This window comes from Onychomys torridus, chromosome X, assembly GCF_903995425.1.
Source record: "Onychomys torridus chromosome X, mOncTor1.1, whole genome shotgun sequence".
Classification (NCBI taxonomy): domain Eukaryota; kingdom Metazoa; phylum Chordata; class Mammalia; order Rodentia; family Cricetidae; genus Onychomys; species Onychomys torridus.
In genome coordinates, this window is record NC_050466.1 from 3,635,964 (window position 1) to 3,656,398 (window position 20,435).

General features: G+C 38.4%; 1 protein-coding gene across 3 annotated transcripts in view; it reads left to right on the top strand.

The window, feature by feature from the left end:
• Sytl5 (synaptotagmin like 5) overlaps positions 1-20,435 on the top strand; it is a 240,054-nt gene that overhangs the window by 173,097 nt on the left and 46,522 nt on the right. For all 3 annotated transcript variants that reach the window (XM_036175313.1, XM_036175314.1, XM_036175315.1), the window contains 3 exons: positions 641-775; positions 12,624-12,765; positions 18,068-18,197. In XM_036175313.1, the coding sequence (XP_036031206.1) occupies positions 641-775; positions 12,624-12,765; positions 18,068-18,197 (407 nt within the window). The remainder of the gene's footprint in view (positions 1-640; positions 776-12,623; positions 12,766-18,067; positions 18,198-20,435) is intronic.

A 20,435-nucleotide genomic window follows, 5' to 3' on the forward strand; every position in this document is an offset into this window, starting at 1 on the left:
GAGAGTTGAGCTTCGGTCCTCCAGAAGAAGAGTCAGTAATTTTAACTGCTAGATTGACTCTTCATCACCTCCTTTACTTTTTTAACCCATCAAGAGCTACTTGTGATATCTAAATATTTTTGGATATGTGGCTTTCCACTTGAGTGTGGTTGACTTACCAGGGACTACATTCTTAGAGAAACCTGACTCTCCCTAGATTGGCAGTTGCTCCACAGGTAGGGGAGGGATTTAGTCCCCAATTCTCCTTTCCATACTGGGATTTTTGTCTGGCTTTGGCTTGCACATGTTTGGTTTGTTGGTTTGTTGGTTTTGTTGTTTTTGCACGCTGTCACAACCACTGTGAGTTCATATGCGCAGGTATCATTCTGTGCCCAGAAGATGTTGTTTCCTTGTGGTTGTCCATCATCTCTAACCCTTAGACTCTTCTGTCCCCTCTTTGGAAATGATCTCGAAGTCTTGGGAGGAGTGGTGCGCATTCTGCAGTCTCACACATTTTGTGTTCCTTTTTCAGTTGTCAGTTTGTGTTAATCACCATCTACTGCCAATGCAAGGTTCTCGGATGGGAGTGGACAGATGCATAGTCTATGGTTACAATGAAAGAGTTTTCTTATCTTACTCTTGAACTCATGTTTATTTTCAGATTTCTTCTGAGCAAGTTCAGATCAGCAACCAGAGGAGAAATCAGAACTCCAAAACCTGAAAGTGGGAGGAGCTATAGCCTGGATTTAGATAGTCAAACTCTTCAGAGTTTCAAGTCAGCCCCTGGTTCAGACAGGTAAGTGACATACAAACAGACCAATGGGCAGCCTGGGAATCAGGTTGATAACCTTTCACCCACATAGGGAGCCAAAGTTTTTGTAAAGGATTGGCATATAATACAGAAAGGACATATAATACAGAAAGGCAAGAAGATGCTTTCCAGTTGTTATAGAAAACCTTTCCTCTTGACCTACAGCTATTAGAAATATTTGTGTCATGTAAAGGAGTGCAGCCTTATGTTTGGGGAGTTGGGCTATAAGTTCCAATAGAGATGTACATGGCAGAGAATTCTTTCATTGATTTCTTATTATTTTTCTGTTTCAACTTCTAAAACAAAAACCTCTAAGTGTCATTTCCATTCCTTGCAGCTTTCAAAAAATAATAATTTCATCATGTGTGTTGCCCTAGAGCATTTTTTTTGTAATTCCATTTATTTCTTGTTCCACTGCCTCTAACTGATTTCCAGATGGGTCAAGTGAGAATCTCCTGTGTATAGTGTCATCACTTGTCAGGAAAAGCCAAGAGAAAAAGTACGGATAGCCAAGAGCACAGTCACTTCTAATCAGAGTTGATTTTCTGGCTTGTTTTGGCATAAGTCAGGCCTTATTTTCATTACTATGAAAGCTAAAAGTAAGAAAATATTATCTGCTCTCATGAGCATGTACATTGATTTGTCCACATGCTAATTCCATTTTGTTTCTGATTGCTCAGGCTGCAGGAATCCTGTTAGTATTTCTTTTCTTTTCTCTCTAGGTTCTATAAGAAGAATTTCATTTTCCTTGTAACACCTTGCCCTTTTTCTCATTGTGGTGCTGAGTATGGAACCCAGGAATTTACACGTTGTAATCTAGTATACAGACCAGAACTATATATATATATATCCCAAAAGAGGGGTCATTCTTTTGATTTTTGGTGCTTGTATTAATGATAGCTTTTCATACTTTTTCTCTGGCATTCCTCTACACATCACTTTTTATAAGAACATAGAGAAAAATATAAGAAAAAAATTTATTAGCCACTTTCAGAGGATTAGTGTTGTATTAAGAATTTTCCAAGTTTTCAAGAATGTAGATATATTCCCTTATATGATTAAAGAATCCCTGTGTGATTAAAACATAAACAAAGCATCTTTGCCCCTGAAATAGTTTTGCTTTGCTTCCCTCTTTTTTTAATTTATTTTACATACTGACCACAGTTTCCCCCCCCCCCTCCCAGTATGCACTACCTCCTCTCTGTACCCCCATTTACTCCATTTCTATTCAGATCAAGCCACACAACTGTCACATATGTGCAGAGTGCCTAGGTCAGTCCCATGCAGGCTCCCTGGTTGTCTGTTCAGTTTCTGTGAGCCCCTGTGAGTCCAGGTTAGTTGATTCTGTGAGTTTTCTTGTGGTGTCCTTGACCCCTCTGGCTCCTACAATCCGTTCTTCTCCTCTTCTGCAGGATTCCCTGAGCTCAGCCTAATGTTAAACTGTGGGTCTGCATCTCTTTCCATCAGTTACTGGATGAAGCCTCTCTGATGACAATTGGGCTAGGCACCAATCTATGAATATAGCAGAATATTATTTGGCTTTATTATATTGACATATTTCCCCCTACAGTCATGTTTGGTTCTATCCTAGGTCTCTGGGCCATCCAGTCTATGGGTCCTGCAGCTCCAAGCAGTATCAAGGGCAGACTTATATCCTGGCATGGGTTTCAGGCTAGACCAGTCATGGTTGGCCACTCCCACAATCTCTGCAACATCCTAACTCCAGCACATCCCATAGGCAAGACAGACTGTAGGTTGAAGGTTATGCAGCAGGATTGGTGTCCCAATCCCTCCACTGGAAGTCTCGCCTGGTCACAGGAGAAGGCCAGTTCAGACTATGCATCCACTATTGCTAGGAGTCTTAGCTGGGATCATTCTTGTAGATTCGTGGGAGATTCCCATGTGCCAGGTTTTTACCTGACCCTGAAATGCTCGCCACCCCTTTCCAATAGTCTCTTTCAGTGCTCCCCACCTCTGTCTGCCCTCTAAACTGACCTCTTATTTTCCCTATAGTTGCCTGGGTTTTTGTTTTATTTTTTTACTCTTGTGGGGCTGGGGCTGCCACCCAGCTCCCAAATAAATACATGGAGACTTATTTATGAATGCCCAGGCTTAGCTTGGCTTGTTTCTAGCCAGATTTTTAAACTTAATTTATCCTGATCCTCTTTAACTGCATTTGCCTCTGGGCTTTTTCTTTCCTTTATTCAATATATCGTTCTTTCCTTCTTACTCCATGGATGGCTGTGTGGCTGGGTGGCTGGCCCCTGATGTCCTCCTTCCTCTTTTTCTCGCTCCTCCCCTTTTTTACTTGAGCCTATATTTCTTCTCCTATTTATTCTTTCGGCCTGGCTGCCCCACCTATAGCCATGCTATTTTGAATTATTTGCCTTATACTAACTCTTCAAGAATGAGGGGCTTTCTCCCCATGATTAAGGTGTTTATACTGTTATTCCAGCAATGCCATATAGGCGTGTTTCATCAAATACTGGTGTTTTGACACAAGATTTTCTTGTAATTATAAACTGGAAGACAGTCTGTAAATAGACTTTAAAAAATTTGTATTTATTCTTTGGAAATTTCATATATGCATACAATGTATTTTGATCATATTCATTCCCCACTTTCCCATCCAACCTCTCCCAGGTGCCTCCTTTATGTCTGCAAAGAAGACTTTATCTTTTAAGTTGTGAATATCTGAAATAGTTTGTAGATAATCCAAATATTGTCATCAGAGTTGTTTGGATTTAGCATGTCAAGAGCAAGGCTTTCCTATTAAGAAAATTAAGATGCTCAAGAGATTAGTAGAGCAAACTGTCCTTTCCCTGGGCTATTTATTGACCTTGGTGATGCATTAATGGATTGCCATAATGAGCTTCATTCCAAGTGATTCTTTAGAAGTTGAGGTTTGTGGGGGGTATCTTTTTTTAACTGTCATCTAAAGAGATTGTGAGATGTCCATCTCTTTCATCTATGACCTGACCCAGTTAGGCAATTATTTTCTTTTCTTCTTGATAAAGCATATTTCTTCATGGTTCATTGGTCTTTTCCTGGAGCATCTGAGCTAAGGCATTCCTTTTAAAAACTCATATATATGAGTGGAAATGATATTTTATCAGATGCCTAATTGGTATATTATTGTCAGTAGTTTCAAAGCTGGAGAAATATGAACAGGATAGGAAAGGCATAGCAGTCTCTCAGGAAAACATAAAAAAATGGCTACTCATTTGTTGCTAGGGACTGGACATACAAAACATCAGACAGTTTTTATTAGGTTGTAAATGTGAACTGTAGTTAATAAATGGGATGCTACTCAAGGCAGCTATTCCAAATTCCTTCTAAGTTTTAGTGAATGGTTGTGTGCTCTTTGAGAAACAAACCTTCAGACAAGGATTCATGGAAGACATTTATCAACCAACTGACTTAATTTTTAAAAGCGTATTGTATGTGTCTTGGTGTTTTGCCTGCATGTATGTCTGTGTACCACATGTGTGCCTGCAACTGGAGTTACAGACAGCTGTTAACTGCTATATGAGTGCTGGGAATTGAACACAGGTCTTTTGCAAGAATGGTAAGTGCTCTTAACTGCTGAAGATTCCAATCCTTAATAAAGTTGGATTGTTTATATAAAATTCAAATTTAACTAAGAGCTTTGTACTTCAATCTAAGTTTTCTACCATGTAGGGGAGAGGGAGAAAAGTTCCAAGCCATTTCTAGGCTGCAGTGTCAATGAACAAATCTTTAAGGCATACAGTGCAAAGCATCATCAGAAAGGCCCTTAGAAACTATGGAGAGTTATACAGAACTAGTAATAAGATGTGTCCCCTTGACTTTATATGAAAAGTGTAGAACACTGAGTCTGAAATGTGCTGTTTAGTAGAAGTGACTGGAGGGTGAGCTGTATTTCTAGGCAGTATTTCTCCCATGTTAATGGAGGCTGTGGCAAGCATCTTACCATGAGCCTTTGAACACCATCATACCCACCTGTTTTCTTGTTCCTTCCACACACACTAAAATAATCCTTTTACTTTGAATTGCTCTCCACAAGCCCTGGGACTGGTTGTCACACTGTCTGTGAAGTTTCATAAGCTGTTGTGCTTGGCTCTGAGTAAACAACAGAAACAACCTCATTAAATCCAGTCCATAGCTAACCTCATCCTCACTCTAAGCCCCACTTTTCATGTCTCCTAGAAATAGGGCATATTTGGTATGTTCATGATTGAAAAAACTTGTCTTTCTGTAATTATATTGTTTGGGGAAAGTAAGTTTGTTAAATCCATCCTATGATTTAATACTACCTCTATTTTTATTAGCAGTAGCATTATTTTCATGTCCTAAGTAAAATTTGAATTATTCTCTTTGCAGCTTCCTCTCCATGGTAGTATTCTATAGCAAGGTGGCAGTGTTCTACTTTGGACTCAAGGTCATGTACATAGTCAACACTGGTTTACTTGGCTTTTGGTTTCTTTACATGAAACACTATGATTTACTCAGCAAATTCCTTAAAAACAGGCTTTAAAATTGTTTTCTCTGAAAACATGTGAATTTTATTCCCTAAATTCACCTGAGTGTTGGGGATAGAGCACCTGAGTTTGATGTTGATATTCTATCTTTAAATGTTGGTCATTCAAAAGTTAAGTACATGGCACCTGAAATATAGCACTCAAGATTGCCCACTGACCACCATATATTCAGATACCACCCACAACACATATTCAAAACTAACTCTGTGTGTGTTTATGTATGTGTGTGGATATGTATGTGTGTGTATGTCTCTGTGTGTGTATGTATGCTTGTGTGTGTGCATGTGTGTGTATATGTGTGGTGTATGTATGTGTATGTGTCTATGTATGTATATGTGTGTATATATGTGTATGTATGTATATGTATGTGTATGTATCTGTGTGGTGTATGTATGTGTCTATGTATGTATATGTGTGTATATATGTGTATGTATATGTATTTGCATGTGTGTGTATGTGTGTGTATATGTGTGGTGTATGTATGTATCTATGTATGTATATGTGTGTATATGTATATGTATGTGCATGTGTGTATATATGTGTCTCTGTGTGTGTATGTATGTTTATATGTATATGTATCTCTGTGTGTGTTTGAGTGTGTGTATGTGTGTTGCATGTATGTGTGTATATGTGTATGTCTCTGTATATGTATGTATGTATGTGTGTATCTATGTGTGTGTGTGTATGTACATTTGTGTATGCATGTGTGTATGTGTGTATGTATATGTGTGTACGTATGTATATGTGTATGTGTGTATGTATGGTTGTGTGTGTATATATGTATATATGTTTGTCTGTTTGTGTGTGCACATGTATGTGTCTGTGTGTATCTGTGTGTGTCTTTGTGTGGTGTATGTATGTGTGTACATGTGTATTGTGGTATATGTTTGTATGTGTGTATGTGTGTATATGTATGTTTGTGTGTGTATGTATGTGTGGTGTATATATGTGTGTTTGTATATGTATATGTGTGTATGTATAAGTGTGTGTATATATGTATATATGTTTGTATGTGTATGTATGTTTGTGTGTGTGCATGTGTATGTGTATGTCCATGTGGTGTATGTATGTGTGTACATGTGTATGTGTGTGTATATGTGGTATATGTTTGTATGTGTGTATATGTATGTTTGTGTGTGTATGTATGTGTGGTGTATGTGTGTTTGTATATGTATATGTGTGTATGTATAAGTGTGTGTATATATGTATATATGTTTGTGTATGTATGTATGTTTGTGTGTGTGCATGTGTATGTGTATGTCTGTGTGGTATATGTATGTGTGTATGTATGTATGTGTATGTTTGTGTATGGTTGTATATATGTATGTTTCTGTGTATGTGTGTCTATGTGTGGTGTATGTATGTGTGTGTGTGTATGTATGTGTGTGTATATGTCTGTGTAATGTGTGTGTGTGTGTGTGTGTGTGTGTGTGTGTGTGTGTGTGTGTTCTGAGACACACAGAAGAATTGCCTACTGTAGGACAGGTAGCTTCCACTATTTTCAATTCTTTTGTTTTCATTTGTCCAGGTCTACTAATTCCTTTTATTGGAAATAGATTCATTTCCAGATAATATATCCTGATTATGATTTCCCTTCCCTCTATTCCTCCTCCCCATCCCTTACTGCCTCTCCTCCCCTCCAGATCCACTGCCTTTCTGTCTCTTATTAATTAGAAAAAACTGCTAAGAGACAAACACTACAAAACAAAATAAAATAAGCTAAAGCAAAAACTATCACTTCAGAGTTAGACAAGACAAAGAGAAGGAAAGAGCCTAAGAGAAGGCACAAGAATCAGGAGTTGCACAAAAACTGTACACATGTGCAGGCCCTGTGCCTGCTGCTTTAGTCTCTGTGCGTTCATATGAGCTGTGCTCATTTGATTTAGAGGGCCTTGTTCTCCTGATGTAGTCCAGCTTCTGTGGTTCTTACACTCTTTCCCCTTCTTCCATGGGGTTCCCTGAGCTCTGGGGTAAGGGATTTGATGGAGACATCCCATTTAGAAACATGTGTTCCAAGGTCTCTCAACCTCTGCATAATGTCTGGCTGTGGTCTCTGTATTTGTTCTGACCTGCTACAGAAGGAAGCTTCTCTGATGATGGCTCAATAAGGCACTGCTCTATGAGTATAACAATATCATTAGGGGTAATTTTACCAGTACATTTTTATTCATTTATTTAATTTTGTAAAGACTGGTACTATTTGTTTTTACTCTAAGTCCCAGGGCTGTCAAGTCTCTGGTTGTTGGTCACCCAAGCAGTGTCAGGGATGAGTTCCATCTTGTACAGTGGGCCTTAAGTCGAATCAATTATCATTTGGTTATTGTCATCAGCTTTGTGCCACTATTGCCCTGGCATCTGGATTTACTAATTCCTACTTTTCTATTTTAACTTCTTTTGGATAAGGGTGATCACTCTTTAATGAAAGCAAGGGATGAGAACCAAAGCCACAAACTGTCATAAACAGCCTAAAGCAAAATTGTCAGACAATTGAAGGCTAAAGAATACAGTGAAGTGAGGATAAATGGTAAAAGAGGTAGAGAAGTATGGGATTCAGCCATATTATCAGCAGGAGATGCAAGCTAATGTTTAGCTCTATAGCCTATAAATTCTCCATCTCAATTTCTCAGTTCTGCTGGAGAAAGAAAGAGGTATAGACAATACATAAATGAAAGGGTATGCCTGTTTTCCAATGACATTTAGTTTATTGATATTTAAATATGAATTACAGTATTTATGTATCATAAGATACTTTTCTTCTTTTGTATTTTATCATCAATCTAAAAATTGGAAATTACTCTTATCACACTAACCACAAAAATATTGTATTGGGAGTATTTCAATCCACATACCATTTTGCTAAACTGTAGTATCTCACAGTCACTCACCATCCAGAAAATGTATCTTCCTTTATCACAGTCACCATGAGGACAGCTCAGCACTTTTCATGTGAGCACTGTGCTAAACAGGAAGGAAACACGGTGGTACACAGAAAGAGATGAATGCTGGTAGGCACATAGAGCTGCAATTAATGCACTCACTGGGCACTTGAGCACATATTTCCCAGCTTCTTCTGTGTACTGGAATCAGATGGGCAGTTTTAAAACATACTGATTTCTAGATCACATGCTCAGGGTATTCAATGTGATGTCCAGATGTGCCACATGGGATCAAGGCTTATCTCTCATAAGACAGTTTAAAGGGATGCAGCATTCGGGGTCCACCAAAGAGCTGCTTCTAACTTTTCCCTCTAGTCTTTTTAGATTTTTGCTATTTCTTTCTCATTTATCAGACTTATCTCATTTTCCAGTTATAACGTCTCTTTCTATCTTTCCTATATATTCATTTCAGATTTGAAAAAACTAAAAGAGGTTAGAAAAGCTTATATGCCTCAGAAGGAATATTCTGCATTCTCTGTGTCATACCATGCATTGCACCTTGGTCTCGGTGTTACTGGCTTTTATATTAATGGTGTCTTCTGGACACACTCATTTAACCATGTAGTGCAAACTCAACATTGTCAGCCAATGTAGAAAGGGAGGGTACTGGAAAATTATTTCCTAGATATCACTCCTGGGAGAGCATTATGTAAACACAGAGAGACAATGCAAACTATAGTATCTGTCCTATCCTTGGATCCTCTATACAGAAATGTATGTATATATCTCAAAAGGCATCATCAATATCTGGGGACATCATGGAATTAGAGATAACAAAAGAGTAGGCATTTCAAAGTATATTTGATACACTAAATTAGACGAGACTCTTCTAATCTAGAAAATGTCTCTCCATAACCTAATATAACTAAGCTTCACAGACCCTGTCAAATGTATCTCCTTCTTTGCAGTTTTCCCTTAACCATGTTAGCCTGAACATTTGTTGCCAATGGTTTCTACTATGTATTTCAATCATGGCAACATGATATCTGAATCAAAAATGGAGCTTTCTTAATTGGCTTTCAAACTTCTTTAAATTTGATGTAGATGCTATCATTCCCTTTCTAAGTGGCAAAGGTCCACGTACTTATGTCATATTTTAAACAACATCTAAAACAATTGGCACCTAAGTATTTAAAATTCTGTGCCTCTTTAGACTAAACCTTTTCTTAGTCTAATCAAACAAAAGGAAAATTTTGAGATACTCACAGTAAATGTCAGGGACAAATGTGAAAGTCGGTGTCATTTCTGAGCTAATGCAGTTGGCAACAATAATTTCCAGTAGCTGACTTATGATCACAAGAATTTTTTCCTTATTACACATTAGCCTGTTAAATGTCATCATTCTGATTAACCAACTGTTGCCAGAGCTTCTACAGTAAATAGAACTTTTGCTTTCAGCCCTTTTGAAACCACGATGGGAAATTTGTCGAAGCTACTTGGATCTGGGATGGCTTTCAACACAGATAGAAGCAGAAGTATTCACATGAATCCCTTTGGTTGTAATTTATTGACTTCTTTTTGAAAGACTCACCATTAGACATTTTCCTTAAGATTTATTTATTATGTATACAGTGTTCTGCCTGCAGGCCAGAAGAGGCCACCAGATATCATTACAGATGGTTGGTAGCCACCATGTGGTTGCTGGGACTCAGAACCTCTGGAAGAACAGCCAGTGCTCTTAACCCCTGAGCCATCTCTCCAGCCCCACCATTAGACATTTTTAAAGGTATCTCCCTCCCTGAAACAGAAGGTAGAGGTGCTTGTAGAATACTGTTCTGAGAATCAGTAACCTATGGTCATGACACGTCACTGGATTGGTCTCTGATCTCTTCCTAACCTAAGTAGGATTTCTGAGATGAGTGCGTGTGGAAAAGTCAAAATGCAGTGTCTGCTGTAGGAGGGTTCAGGAAACTTGTTCTAAAACTTAGAACTCTAAATTGCATTGAACAACTACAACAGAAAATACGTTATTTTGTCAGGATCAACAAGCAGTCAGAACTACTCTAAGCTATGTCGATAGCACTGGAATTTGGAGTTATCTCTAAAAAGAGGCCAGAGATGTTACATGCTATCAAAAGGATACAATATAGAAGGTATATCAAGATTTTCATAGTTGGATGTCAATAACTAACTTGCAGTTCAGTGTTCCTTTGTCCTTTTGTTGCTAGTGCATTCTATCAATGCAGAATTCTTCTGGTTAGAAAGGTTTGATCTTAGTGAAATGACATGAGATCAGTATAAAAAGCAGAATAAATAGGCCTGGGCTTTGGTAGATATGCCGATATATTCTTGCTAGTGCATTCTATTGATGCAGAATTTAGTTAGCGGGAAAGGTAACCAGGTTCATTGTGAAGTTGTCAGACACATGTCTTATCACACATTACTCTTATTTGTTTCCCACTGCCTTCTTCATCCCCCTCTTTTGTTGGTCCCCACACAAGAAGGAAAAACAATTTAGGCAGAAAGGATAAGAATAATTGTTCTCTCTCCCGTCTTTTTGTTTTATGATAAGATCCTACTAAATAGTCCAAACTAGCCTCAAACTCACGATTTTTCTGCCTCAGCCCTTGGAATGCTGGGAATACTGGGATGGAACACTATGCCCTACTTATATTTAACCTCTGTAAGACACCCTTTCCTTATCATTACAATAGAAAGGGAAACTGATGAAGACCTGAAAGACAGTAATATTGCTGCTATTTGCATGCTTATTAAAGACAGTGGTGGCTGGTGGTCCATCAGGGAATAATTGGCTTTGGCAGCTTCTCAGACGAAGTTGAGGTTGGCAGCTATGATGGTCATTGCCTGCTCTTTCTTTTGCAGATTTACTTTCTGGTGATAATGTATGTAGGTTCAAGCATTGATAAAGTTCTTTCTTTGCCTGGTATGCTAACACACATCTTCAATGCCAGCCCTTAGGAGGCAGAAGGAGACAGATCTCTGTGAGTTCTAGGCCAACTACAGCTATATAGTGAGACCTCTTCTCAAAGAAAAAACGGAAAACAAAATTCTTTTCTTACTCCATTTGTTCTCACTTCCAATTGGCTCAACTATAAACCCTAATCACTGGTAATTTAATTGTTGGAATGCCTTAGCAATCATATGCTTACTGATATAGCTTACAAAAACAATTGAAATCATTGTTACATAGTTTTGTTTTCTAGCCTATTTTAGACTCACAGGGGATAAGGAATAAAATAAGAATGAGTCTTTTTTTTTAATTCTTTCCTATGGTGGTACACTTTGCATAGCCTTGGTGTGTGGAGGGGCTTGGACCTGCCTCAACTGAATGTACCAGGCTGTGCTGACTCCCCAGGGGAGACCTTGCCTTCTTGGAGGAGGGGATGGGAGTGGGTGGAGGAAAAGGCTGAAGGGTAGGGAGTGGGAGGAAGGAGGAGAGGGGGATCTGTGGTTGGCATGTAAAATGAATAAAAGTTTCTTAAATAAATAAGTCATCTATTCTGTCATGACTGCAGTTTCCCCCTCTTCCTCCTCCCAGCTCTCCCCCACCTCTCCTCTCCTCCAGATCCACTCTTCCTTCATTTCCCCTCAGAAAAGAGCAGGGCTCCCTGGGATGAATATCTCTTTTAAATTCTAATTTGCCTGAATTGTGTATTTACTTATGATGCTTCACTGAATAAGAACCCTGTGATCACCTCCTGAGCAGGAATTACTTTTCTCATCACTGAATAGAATCAAATCAGTCTCTCAAACGTAAAAATGATTCAATTCTATTTATCCAGTGTCACTATTTTATAGCATATTTGTTAGCCACCATGAGTCAGCCTTTAAGAAATGAACCATAATTTCTAATCATTGATTAACCATAGCTGAATGACTCTGCACCAGAGAACATGGGAGCCCACAGTTAATACCTTCAAGATGCACATATGCATGGGAATTAAGATGCCAAACAATATATTCTGTAGTCAAAGAGGAGACAGCCTGTCAAAACCTGTACGGAAACAGGGACTGAGGAGAGCAAGACAGACAAGGCCTGTGCTTGTCAAGAAAGGCCTGAGTGGGAAGACGGAACTTCTGTTCTAAAGGCAAGGGGGACTGACACGGAGAAAGAATGCTAAAGAGATGGAGACGGAGCAAGCAAATGACTTAGATGTGCATGTAAATTTGGTCAAAGTGCTGATGAAACTGAGAAATGAAGTTGGAAAGGCAGGGTGAAGCTCAGTTGAATGACAATGGAGTTAGACAAGTTGGGATGTGGGCACAGGACCTAGTGAACCCCTGCAGTTTTAAGGGAAGGTGCACACTGACTAGGCAGCTTGGTGTGATTTGCATTCCTCATCATTTTCCTCATAAAAATTTCCTGGTGTCTTTGGCTGCTCTCAGAGTTAGAATGTGCTTTCTCCTATCATTTAGGAGAAGTATGGCATCATCAGACCTCATTGACCAGGAGGCAGGACGAGGAACGCTGAAAAGTAGCTACAACAGTGGTGGAATCCCAGTCACTCAGAGGTCACCAGCCCCAAGTGCTCGTAGTGTGAGCTCCATCAGCAGTAGAGTAAGTAAACAACTGTGAAGAGACACCCATGACTTGGTTTAAATTCTCTGCATCTCATAGCATATTGTTTATACTATTGAATGGAATGTATCCTTAGCTTCGGGTCTGAAACCCAAAGTGAAGACAGAAAGGCAAGCCAGGTTTTAAAGGATCTTTAAATAAATAGCTGTGCAAGTTAAATATGAAGAGTTTGTTGGAGGTTCTGACTTTCATCCTTCCTGCTACTTCTCAGAGGACATATTTATAAATTAGCTGTACTAAATTTTTCCTAAGATGATTGATATTCTATAGGAAAAGTAGAACCTTGGAGTCATTTTATAATTTTCTTTTCTTTCTCTACATCTGTTAAAATGAGAGGTCAATCATATAATTGCTATTATATATGTGTATGTATACATATATATGTATATATATATATATATATAATAAATGAAAAATTATCTTTTGTATCACATTTTTTTCTTTTAAGGAAGAAAAAGCACCAAACATTTGGAAGTAATACTTTTTTTTAAATCAACTATTCTATTGGAAGTCATTCTTGGAATGTTACCATCCATTAGATTTTTTTATTAAGGAAGAAATTCAATATTGCTGGAATCCATATTTAAGAAATCATTATATATGAACTTTAATACTTTGATTCAGCCATAATTTAGTGAAGTGAAACTTCCTGAGACACCCTAGACATGCAAAGATTTAAAATAAGTGAAAAAATCAGCCATGCAAATGTCTGGGTGGGCAAAGTGTCCTCCAGACAGACTAAATCAACATTCAAGAGATACAAAAAGGCTGATCTATCTTTAATGATCAGTGGCCTGACTCAAATAGTTTGTAAAATATCTGTAGAGTTCATGAGGAGCTGCCAGCATAAAGAACCTGATGTGGGCATGCCCAATTTGTTAAAGAAGACTGGAAAGGCCACTGTCCTGCTGTTAGCACATGGAGAAATGAGTACTTCCATATGAATGCAATGAAGTCAAGAGTCAGCAAGGACATTGAAAATGACGCTACAGGCTTTCATTACTTAGTCTGGTTAAGACAGGTGAAGCTATAGGGCTCATGTAACACAGTGATATAGTCTAGCATCTGTTTAGGCAGGATCTTGGGAGGCAGCTGGTGAGGAACAGCTGAGGAAAGTAAGAGAAGCCTGTAGACCATTTAGGAAGCCATTGCCATAGTACAGCCATTAAAAGGGGCTTGGGAACAGGAAAGTAGCAGTAGGGTGGGGAGTGAGCAGGCAGAGTGTTTTAGTATTTTGGAGAAAGAATCAAAACACATTCAGACACACTGGGTATCATTCATTGATCTGTTTCAATATAGCCTAAATTGTACTTCCTTAGATTAAAAAGCATATTTTGAGTTTCATAAATATTTATGCTAAGCTCAGCAGCTGGCTTCTGTTCAGCTGTCAGAAAAGTGCATAGATTGTTGATGACTATATTTTCTTCTTCGGTAACCTAACAAGGAGTAACATTTAATGTATTTATGAGCTGGTGGTAAAGAGATACTGACCAATCAGAGCAGACTTGTACGAGGCTCAGGGGCTTTGCATGTCTTATAAAGAGAATTGTGTGCAAAGAAAGGCATGAGGAAAGGGGCTGAGTAGGATGAACATAATGATAATGTTTATAAGCTATTATGATATAAAAGTATTCATTGGGAAGGTTTTCTCTGCATATACAGTGAGGGGTGGAGCTCGTTCCTATGTTCTAAATGGTCTAAACTGGTGTTTTTAAAGAGGAAAAATACTTTCTTGTTAATAAGATAGTAGAGTAATTTATAAATCACATTGCTTGTATGTGTGGGTGTGAGCTCACAATTTCTCCTATAAATGAAAACCTTTTGAATGTCTCTGTTTATGCTATGATATAAACAGCTAATTTTAGGCTTCATCACCTGAAGCTTTAATGCAGTGGTTCTCAGCCTTCCCAATGCTGTGATCCTTTAATACAGTTCCTCATGCTGTGCTGACCCCAACCATACAATTACTTTGTTGCTACTTCATAACTATAATTTTGCTACTGTTAGGAATTATAATGCAAATACCTGTGTTTTCTGATGGTCTAGGTGACCCCCCCCCCCCAGCCCCATGAAAGGGTCATTCAACACCCAAAGGTATCTTGCCACAGGTTGAGGACACTTGCTCTAGATTATGTGTTATATGTTAATGACTGTACAATGCTAGCCAACCTATTAATGTTCAATATTAATGGTAGCACCAGATCACCTATGGGAAAAATTTCCATCACCATAATTGCCAGTAAGGAGCTTAGTCTTGCTTCATTAGGGGACTTCTGTGTGTGATGAGCTGTTAAAACTGACATAAACTAATTCATCCATTTGACCTTTGTCACACTCTGGATAAACTTTGCTAGTCTATGATAATTAGAGGAATTAGAAGAGATGTACTTTCTGCTATAGGTCTTACATGTTCAAAATAATGAAGTACTGAAAACAGTCTACTGGGGCTGAATTTATTAGCATGCTAAGCAAGTAAGAGCCAGATCTATCTGTGGAGACTTTATTAAAGTATTCTTGAATATTGAAGATGTCAGGCAACCAGGAGGGAATTCATCCTGTAGGCACTGTTTAACTGTTTATAACAGAAAGAATGGTAAAATCTCTCTTAAGTTTAACAGTTATCATGCCATAGTGCCATCTTCACGGACATTTAACCTCAGCCTAGTTCTCAAGAGGACCACAGGGTTTTAAAAAAAAATTAAATAAAGCTTAGTGCCAGGAGGTGGCAGCACACACCTTTTATCATGGCACTTGGGAAACAGACGCAGGTGGATCTCTATGAGTTCAAGGCCAGCCTGGTTTACAGAGAGAGTTCCAGGACAGTCAGGGCTGTTACACAGAAAAACTTTGTCTAAAAACAAAAGAGCTTAGCTAGACAGTATCCCCTAGACATGACAGAGAAAATGTACCTATGAAATGTCACTAATATGGCTGCTAAAGGGGAGAATCAGTTTCCTCCAAGGCTGAGTTCCCTCATAGGTTTTCCAATCTCAAGTGGTCAGCCCTGGACACAAATGTATGTATGAGCAATGCTAAATGGACTCAGTAAGTTATACATACATACATACATACATACATACATACATACACACACTCACACACACACATGCATGCGTGCAAACTATTATTTTTATGTATTCAATGACTGTCTAAATTACTGATAGATTAACAATTTTTTTTTTTTGCAAAAGTAAGCTTAGACCAACCCTATAGGAATCAGCAGAGCTTGGACAAAGTTTTGATTTTGTTATATCATACAATGAAAGCCAGTCTCAGGCTATATTCTGCCACATGTACAATCATTTACTTGTAGTTAGGTGTCCCTGAAATCACCTATGGCATTAAGTTGAAGAATTACCTGCTGTGTCCTGCAGGGCTGTTGGAATTGTCTGAACTGGGGCAGTGAGGGAAGGAAGAAAGGATGAACATGGACATAGAGAAAAGCTGGGATCAGGTTCACCAGGCTCTCTGATGGGAAAGCTGCAACCCCCATCACAAGCTCAGGCTGTTTATATAATAGTCGAATAGGCAGGTGGGTTTGTTGCATACAGCAGAACAAGGAGAACGGGTTATAATGTACAGTTGAAGAAGGATGCAGTTTAGTTAATCTCAGGATCATTCTCTGTAGGGAAGCAGTCTTCTAGCCATTAACATTCAAGGAAAAATAGAGCTGCAGTATATATTTTCTGCACACACTATCAACATTTGTATGTATACCAGAAGAGGGCTTTGCTATTCCTCTGAGTCTCATCTGAGGAAGGATTTGCTATTGCCATGGTGATGAGGCTTTGGTCCTTGACATGGTCATTCTCATGTCAAACAATACACATTCATCCAGGACTTCACCTGTTCCCTACAAGTCTCCGTTCTTATAAAAACAGATAAGCATCATGCATGACATTTATATTTCAACAAACATATAACCATATTTTGATCACCCAGCCTTCTAGATGGAAAAGGTGACAGGGTTTTAGGTTAAATGTTAAATGTGGTCAGAGAAAGTACGGTGTATGTGAGTGAGCTTTCCAGGGTCTAGTTCAGCAGTTCTCAAACTGTGGGTGATACCCCTTTGGAGGTTGAATGACCCTTTCACAGGGTCACCTAAGACCATCAGAAAAAACACACATATTTACATTACAATTCAAAACTAGCAAAATTACAGTTAGGAAGTATCAATGAAAATAATTTTATGGCTGGGGTCAGCACAACATGAGAAACTGTATCAAAGGGTCACAGCATTAGGAAAGTTGAGAACCACTGCTCTTGCTAGACAAAAACTAATAAAAAAAGGAGTCTAACTCAGTTTTCCATTATTGTCACAAGAACTTTAAAAGAAAAGTTTGCTTTAGCTTACAGTTTTGGGGATTGCAGGTCAGAACAAAAAGAAAGAGAAAGAAAAATACCTTCCTTTGTCTCATATAATAAAAAATACCATGTCAGGAACAAGCTGCTCATGTCATGGTTGCCAGTTACCTAAAACCATCCACTTGACACACATCTAAAAGGATCTTATTATCATCCAATAACACCAACCTGAAGGTCCAAGTACCCATTGTTCGGGCCTTTGGGGTAACTGTCCTTATTGGTGAAATTATTAAGGCCACTCCACATAGTTAAAAGGGAGGTTTATTTGTGGGGTAACTCACAAGTGAAGGGATAGGTAGGTTGCAGGGTCTGGGAAAGGTATGGCGCAGTCCGGCGGGGCTCTCTGGAGAACTCTGCTCGGTCTACCTCCAGCATCCAGGGTCCCAGAACCAAGCGAAGCCTCTCCTCTCAATCCTGGGTCTTCAGCTTCCTCCTCCGCCCCGCCTTGTGGGCGTGGTCATTACCGAAGCCTCAATGGGGGTTGGAACTTCCAGGCCAAGGCTGGGATGGCTATCCACTGCATGTCCTGATTCAAACCACAGCAGGGTAGTTGAGGAGAGGGATGTTGACAGAAGACAAGTCCAAGCCCAAACAGTTCTAAGGCTAATGGCTACTCCGTGTAAGATTGGAAGTTCATATATAATCTTTCTTGCTAATCTTATATCACTAGTTTCATGGATGAAAAAAAGTATTCAAATATGTTTCGTGTTAAATTGAAACATTCTTGGATTCAGTTTTATACAGTAACATTTGAAATATGGGCTTCTGATAAGGGTCCTTCAAATGTTATTTCATTCCTCCCCCCCCCAAATAATACACATGAATATCTTTATACTAGAACATATTTATATGAAAAGGTTTTAAGAGAAATCAGTCAGTATAATGTTTCTTTTTTCATTTTTTACTCTGTGGGAAGGAACATGGTTTTGAAAATTCCATGGCTTCGGCTGCCAGTGAAAGCGCCTCTGAGGAGCTCATGAAGAGTCACCGCAGAAACACATCTGTTACACCCTCCATAGCAGTGTCTGGTGCCTCCCTTTCCTCAGGTAGGTGGTTACAATATGAGTGCTGTACTGTTAAAAAAAAAATAAAAGACCAATCAAATTGAATTTCCCGCTTTATATGGTATTGAGTAGATGTTTTATACTTAAGAAAACAATTATCCGTTATAGTAATATAGTAATACAGGTCAAAGCATAAGCATTTTCTAAGGGTGGTCCCAGGTGATACCTTAGGCTCACTGCATTTAAAAAATTCTGCTTATTAAATGTATATCTTTACTATAAGTTGTTGTTAAGGTTCAAGGTTATACCAGATTATCATATAGAAAGACAGAAAATACAAATATTTCTAGGGTACATTTGATACGACAGGCAATAACTCGTGCCTAAGGATCAAGAAAATGATAGTTCAATCTATAGAATGACTAGACATTTCATATTCCCAGAAAAAAATGTTTCATTCTTTAAACTGGAATTAGTTGTAAGTAGCTTGGCATAGTTTGCTTTCTATTGCTGTGATAAACACCATGGCCAAAAGCAACTTGGAGAAAAATGGGTTTATTTCCTTGTATAGCTTATAGCCCATCATGAAGGGAAGGCAGGAACTAAAGCATAGGACCATGAAAGAATGCGGATTACTGGCTTGCTCCTCATGGCTTGCTCAACCTACTTTCACATATACCCCAGGACCACCTGCTGAGGGGTAGTACTGGACACAGTGATCTGCTTCCTTCCATATTAATATCAGTCAAAAAAATGCCCCACATGCTTACCAATCTGATGGAGGCAATTTCTCAATTGAGCTTCCTTCTTCCCAGTAATAACAGTTAAAAAAAAAGAGGGTGGGGTATATACATGGGATGGTTTGGAGGGAACTAAGAGAAGGGGGAAGTGATATAATTATACTATAATCTCAAATATATATATATTAAAAATAAGTAAGTTCAATATCATCTCAATAAAAGGAATTCCATAATACTTTGAAGAAAAAACTAACCAGCACATATATTAAAGATACTAGTAATAAGTCTTTTCATTTATATGGATATTATTTACTTTGCAGTTTATTACCTATGAGTAGAAAAATTCTTCAGAGAAATACATAATTATTGTAATGTTTATGTCCTATATATTGAACTAAATTCATAGTTAAATCCTCAACATTAAGCCATTATCTGTTGCCTAAGGATAATATCTGCATGCAGTCTAAGGCTAGATTCTGGCTTATAACTTGAATGACAAGGAAGCTTTTCCTAGGCAACAGGCTGCAAAAGGGTTTGTATGTACATGTTTTTGTGTGTTTGTGGGTGTAGCCATGTACATGTGTGGCACTGGGAATCAGAGGTCTCTAAAGTATATGTTCTCAAAAATAGGCCAACACGATGGTGCAGTGGGTAAAGGTACTTGCTGCCAAACATGACAACCTGTGTTCAGTTCCCTGGGACCCACATGATGAAAGGAGAAAACCAACTCCCAAAAGCTGTCCTGTGATTTCACTCTTGTTTCATGGCACATGTGAATGTGTACATACATTAAACAGATGAATGGAGTTTTTAAAGAAAAAGATAGGAAAGGATTCACCTGTTCAATGGAAAAGTTTAACGTATCCAAGAAAGTAACATCCTAAAGTCAACTTCTACTGCATGTCTTCCCCAACTCCTCCTCATTCAGTACATACTCTACCTAGCACTGTGCTAAACACTTCCTCATCTCTGCATTTGCCATTTCAAACTGAAATATTTGATTGCTCTCTCCCGTCTCTATAAGCAACTATATTTGTCTCAGCAGGACTTTAGAACAGAACTATTCTGTGGAAGTAAACTGCCCTGACTTGGTAAGCTGTCTACAGCATTGTCGAGAAGCACATCATTTGTTAACCAATATCTTAAAAACTGAAATCAAGATATTCTATTGATTAAGGAATGTTCTAGTAACTAATGAAGTCCAAAGCTCTCAGTCTTTCTATAGTCATTCCCTTTTGCATGAAAGGAAGTCATATCATTTGAAAGTGGAAATTTATGATCAGTTGGCCTCATTTTATGTCAAATGTAAAAACACAGTGAATTCTCTTCAAGAATAATAAGTCCATGAAGCTTAAGAACCCAATCTATGAGCATTTTTTAATATTTAGGAAAGAGTAAATCAGAATCTTTAAACAGCTTAAAGCTACCCTTGGATTTTATAACAGAGCACTTAAACCCTGTGATCAAAGGACAAATGAACACAGATGTGTTCATGTTCATATCAAGGCAATTTCCAAAATAATATAAAAATGTAAGTATG